This window comes from Centroberyx affinis, unplaced genomic scaffold, assembly GCF_046629955.1.
Source record: "Centroberyx affinis isolate AG114_WGS23_722 - 3 ecotype Tasmania unplaced genomic scaffold, CSIRO-AGI_Caff_v1 ptg000199l_1, whole genome shotgun sequence".
Taxonomy (NCBI): domain Eukaryota; kingdom Metazoa; phylum Chordata; class Actinopteri; order Beryciformes; family Berycidae; genus Centroberyx; species Centroberyx affinis.
In genome coordinates this window covers 101,587-107,167 of record NW_027278892.1, presented here as the reverse complement: position 1 = coordinate 107,167, position 5,581 = coordinate 101,587, and the positions used below count along the sequence as shown (strand labels likewise).

The 5,581-nt window shown below is 48.0% G+C and overlaps 1 protein-coding gene across 1 annotated transcript; it reads left to right on the top strand.

The window, feature by feature from the left end:
* Positions 1–1,251: 1,251 nt before the first annotated feature.
* On the top strand, positions 1,252–3,089 carry LOC139660629 (uncharacterized). Its single transcript, XM_071538827.1, has 4 exons — positions 1,252–1,805; positions 1,922–2,129; positions 2,265–2,637; positions 2,739–3,089. Exons 1-3 carry the CDS (start codon positions 1,293–1,295, stop codon positions 2,324–2,326), a joined length of 783 nt encoding a protein of 260 aa, XP_071394928.1. The 5' UTR covers positions 1,252–1,292; the 3' UTR covers positions 2,327–2,637; positions 2,739–3,089.
* The last annotated feature ends 2,492 nt before the right edge of the window (positions 3,090–5,581 follow it).

Below are 5,581 nucleotides of genomic sequence, written 5' to 3'. Positions count from 1 at the left end.
TATATGGGGACCTGTGGGTTCCCAAATGGACAGGGCCATATCTCCACAATGCCTTGGGCTAGGAGGCTGACATTTTAGCTGTATCACCCTTTCCCACAGATGAATAAATGCTGTAAAAATGAAGATGATCGGAACAAGTGGATGATTTTTCACCATATTTCACCTTTAATGTAAAAACATAAAAAAAAAGAAGCGATCATAACTCAGCAATGGAATGGTCTAGAAGGATGAAATTTGAACTGTTTCATCCTCTCTTCATACTGAGTCACTGTTGTAAATATGAGGGAAATCCAATGTGTAGAAATAGAGTAAAAATAGATAATTTTTCGTATATTCTGATTGGCTGAGAAGAAGAGCATGCGGCTCCGGCGTGTCTGCTGCGTGCTGTAGAGAGAGGAGGAGGTGCGTGCTGTAGAGAGTGGAGGAGGTGCGTGCTGTAGAGAGAGGAGGAGGTGCGTGCTGTAGAGAGAGAGAGAGAGAGCGAGCGAGCGAGCGAGCGAGCGAGCGAGCGAGAGAGAGAGAGAGAGAGAGAGCGAGCGAGCGAGAGAAAGAGAGAGAGAGAGAGAGAGAGAGCGAAAGAGAGAGAGAGAGAAGACGGCGAAAACAACGGACATTTGACGGACTTAGGAGAAAAGTAAGTTTATAAACTCGACATATTTATTATAGGATGTGTCTTTTAATGCAGTTGTGTTGAATATTCAACATGCATTTGCACATAGGCTATTGCTTTTGAATTTTACTTCAACTCTCTCTCTGTCCCGTTTAAATCCCCCTCCGTTTAAATGCCCCGTCAATGTTTAAATACCCCGTCTCTCTCCCCGCCCCGTGCACGGTCCTTCTTCTTTTATGCTTTAATACTGCATTTAGCCTTTGAATTTGACAACAACTACTATGTTTAAAGCCCCAAATGACCGCTTTGTTTCCTCTGTGCAGTGTGTCTTTTCTCTCCTCTCTCCTTCCTCACTGCGTGCACATGCAGACATTTAATGCTTTAATGTTGAAATTTGTATTAAATCTAGATTTTGCTCAGTGTATGCAGCATGCATCAGCATGCGTTTTTCATGTGGCCCCTTTTTCATACATAGTTTATAGCGCATTTATTGATTTTTTTCACTTTATCGGATTAAAGTCCGACCTGCTGTGAAACTACAGTGCATTTAGGTTCATTTTTAATAACATTTTGCCGAGCTTATAACCTGTGTTTTTAAACCTACTAAAGAGGTATTCTCTTCTCTTTTCTTTTAGTCATGACACTGCCAAAGTCAGTAACCTCTTGCCCGCTCTGCCACAAGATGTACGCGGCCATGGCAAAGCACCTCAAAGTGCACCATAACATCGCCAATGTCGACGAGAGGAAAATCCTCATGAACCTGGCTACCGGTCGGGTCAATATTCAGAAGGATGCCTGTCCGGTCTTGGGCTGCAAATACAAGAGTGCAAGACTGGACAGGCACCTCAAAGAATCCCACAGTGAGTTGACCCAATCCGCGCTTGAGGTCCACCTCAACCAGGCCAAGATGACCAGGACCAAGGCCCTCCTGGCTTCCCTGAGAGCCACTAATCCAGCCGTCCCAGTAATGAGCGGGTTGGATCTGGAGGGGGAGGAGGCTGACGAGATTCTTATGGAGCCTCTGGAGGAGGAGGAGGAGGAGGAACCGTGCACCAACCCCTCCTGCCTCAAGCATAAACAGGAGGCCAAGACCCTGGCCACTAAAGTCTCCCTCCTGGAGAAAGAGCTGCTCACCCTCAGGAAGCGCTACCAGCGGCTGCAAAAGAAGCAGAAGCGGTCCAGCCCAGGAATCCCGGTGAGTGAGAGCAGAGGGGGAAAAGGTTTAACATAGTACAGTAATGGGTGCCAAAATAATAATTCTTCCACTATTCTTTTCTTTTTTTTTTGCTGCCCCTCTGCCGCCTCTCCCAGAGCCAGTTGAGAGGAGTGCTCAGGGCTTTCTGCGGAGCCCTGCGGAGTGTCAGCAGGCGATTGGTGTTGCACCAGATCGCAACAAAGGCTAAAAAAATGTCCCAGGTCGTATCCAAGGACACGCTGCCAGGAGCTGTCAAAGAAGAGAGAGATGGGCCTGCCGGGGCAGCCGAGTTTCACCGACATAAGGACGGCAGTGTCGGCACATGTGAGTTGCATTCAGTCTGTCTGTTGGTGCATTCCATCTAATCTCTTCCCTATGCTGTATTAGATGGCAAAGTTGAAGAGGGGCCTTTAATAACAGTACAAACCTGTTTGTGTTCCTCTGTTCTTCTGTTTTCAGGCAAACGTTCACGACCCAGAGACGCGGCTCAAGGTGGCAACCCAAATGTGCCACAATACTAAAACGGCAGACAGGTTTTATGCATTGCACATGGATGCAATGCAGGCCAAGGAGATGCGGCAGATGTTTATCAACACTAATAAGTCCGCCTCTGCCTCCGACGCTTCCACCCCCGCCTTGGCCTCTACCTCCGGCGCTGCCACCCATCCCAGAAAGAGGGCCCCTCCGACTCCTCAACCGAGGAAGAGAGCGAGGTCAGTTACCAGGAGTCTGGTGAATCCGCCCTTGAGGAGGAGCTCCAGGACATGGAGAAGGAGCTCCGCGAGATAGAGGAGGAAAGAGCGGAGGAAGCCTCTCCTCGTCGGTCAGCCATGTAAGTAAAAACATGTATTTAAAGCCTCAGTCTGGATTATGTGGCCCCACACCCCAATCACAAGACTCAATGTGTGTTTTCTTTTTGTGTTTACTAAACAGACACCTTCCAAAAAGATGACGGCCATGGAGCACTGCAAGAGGTGCATGGTGAGCATTAGCCCGATTAAGAGCACCGTGATGGCTGCCAAAAAGTTGAGCGAGAGGGAGAAGAGGGCAGTCATGAGGTCAGCAAGGAGGAAGATAATGAAGAAGCCAACAGTGTAGCACCCTCCAGACAGGCTGCCGTCATCCTCACCCCCCTCCACACACACACACACACACACACACACACGCACACAGTAAATATTGTAAATAGTTTTAATATTTAATATATATTTTCTATTCTGTATATTTTAGTGTTTAGGGTTCTGTTATTTTAGTGTGTGTTCTGACTCAATATGTTACTGCTTTACTGTGTTTTTATAATTGTTCACTGTTGAAAAAAAATAAATTGGTTTTAATCACACAGATCTCCTGCTTATTCACCTGTAGTTACACAGATAGGAAGTTGATGATACATATATAAATGCATAATTGAAATTGAAATGTATTATATTATTAATAACATTGTTATTATGTAATATAATTATAATAAGAAGAATATTGTTATATTAATGTTATTATATTGTGATTTTCAATTATTATTATATAATACACACAATGTAGTTAAATGCTGTCTTCTCATAAATCCTGAGTGTCCCAAATGTACTGTCCAAACGGGAACCCTGAGGTCTCCATGTAAAGGGTTTCTAAATGGACAAGTACCTTGCTCCCAAATGGACACTGCCCTGGACGGCCTGAATGGCAGAAAGCTTCCCGAACGGACGGCTCCCTGAAGCCTCCTGGTGGACGCTTCAGAAATTCGGGACATTCGGGAACCCATGATCAAAACAGAGAAAAATCACAGCACGGGGGCCGTTCGTCCGAGGGCCGTTTGACACGGTGGGCCCCCGGCGGATTTTTCTTTTTTTTCGGGGCTCACTTCGACTTTGTCGTCTTGTTAGACAAGCTGGAGAGTTTGGTAAATTGAATTTATCCTTCAATTTGCAGTAATATGATACGTTATCAATTAACCTGATGTACCTTTGTTGTAGTTTAGATAGCCGAGAAATTCATGTGTGTGTTTTACTGTTGGCTTACCGATGTGCCGATCGTCTATGACGGTAAGCCTAATAGGCTAAAGCTTGAGCTAAAACGATGTGCAAAATAAGCTGTCACTCCAAAAACTTGATCGACAAACAGTGTTTTGTGTTATGAAGTGATTGCATTACAATTAGATCGATCGCCGTGTCCGGTAACGGGCGTCTGCCCGGTGCGTAATGCCTTCCGTGGGCACTTTGGATTCATGGTTAAATCAGTGTTTTTCAGCTTTATCGCCTCAGTTATTGATCATCAGGTGTTTTGTCCTTATCCGCCGTTGCCTGTTGAATGTATTTGTGTTTGTTTCGTGGGGCTGGCATTTTCACAGTGCGTATTGCCCTCTGGCAACAGCTGCAATTATATCTATGTGTATGTATGAGACTGTTAAACTTTTATTGTCTGTCACCATTCCCTCCTCCTTCCTTTATACAGATTCAAGAACAAAAAGCCTGTCTAAATGTAAGTTTAAATGCACACAGTGTAGAAATGCAAATATTTTCTTATGCTACTGTCCATTATAAATGACAGCTTACAACTATGTTTTCTATTTATTTTCATTTATGTGTCTCTTCATAGATGGAGAACCCTACTTTCCGTGGGACCCCAAGGGGGGAGCTGCTCATCAAGGCCTCCAAGGAGGCCCTCAACCACGTGGCTGGCTGGCTGGCGGCCCCAAGCCGGCCAAGCCGAAGGGCCTCCGGTGAGGGCCAAGGGGCCAGATGAGGTGGAGGCTGAGGCTCGGGCCCGCGTCGTCTCCGAGGGAGGGGACCCTGGTAACAGCGTGCTCGTTCTGAGCCGGTGCACGGTTCAGTTCGGCAAATACCAGGGTCAGACCTTCCAGTGGCTTCTGGAGAACGACGCGGGCTACGCCATCAGCCTGGTGGCCAGCCACCAGAAGGAGCGGGAGCGGACAGCGTCTCAGTCGCCGCTGATGGCCAACAAGGTACAGTGCCCTGGTGTAGATAGTCAATATAACCGTTACTTTATGACATGATGAATATGAACAATATAGAAAGACGCCATGCTTTTATTTGAAGGATGCCTTGACTCGCTACTCGGGCGCCTACCCTGACTTCATGGAAGAAGTTAGATTCAACCGGGTGTCTGGAGAGAGCAGAGCCATCACCTCCACTGCATCCAGGACCCTCCCGGTGTGCAGCTGTACTCCTCAACCGGTAGGCTGACCAAGGGCGGAGTCAGTCTACCGGTTTATCGCTGCGCGAGGGGCTCCACTTCCCTGGAGTCCTTCCACCTCCACCTCCACCTCAACCGGTTCATCCGGTACTGCTTGTTGTCCCCTATTTAGTTGAACTCATTCTTTTTCTCATTCTTTTTAAGGCCAAAGTGCTAGTGCGATGCACTTTCAGGCCTTCCTGGTGGATGGACTGGTGAGGTGGAACGAGGACCGCGCAGCAGCTGCAGCAGGTGCAGTGGAGGGACGGCAGCAGCCTCTGCTCTCCTACAGTGGCCACCTCAAGCACGTCCTTAATCTGAAGGCCCTCCCCTTGGCCCACCACTGCCACCTCCTCCTCCTCCTGGACTTCATCTACCAAGGACCAGCTATAGGAGGTGGAAAGCCGCCGCAGAGCAGGGGGGGGCTCCAAAGAAGCCGCGGCTGGTGTACACTTGCACCAAGTGTGGCCAGCCTAAGAGGTTGGACACTGGGCACACACGCATCGGTGGGGTCTCCCACTGCGCCACCACCAGTGGAAAGACTGTGGAGCAGTTCCGGGCAGAGATGAAGGACACTGGGGAGCGAGGTG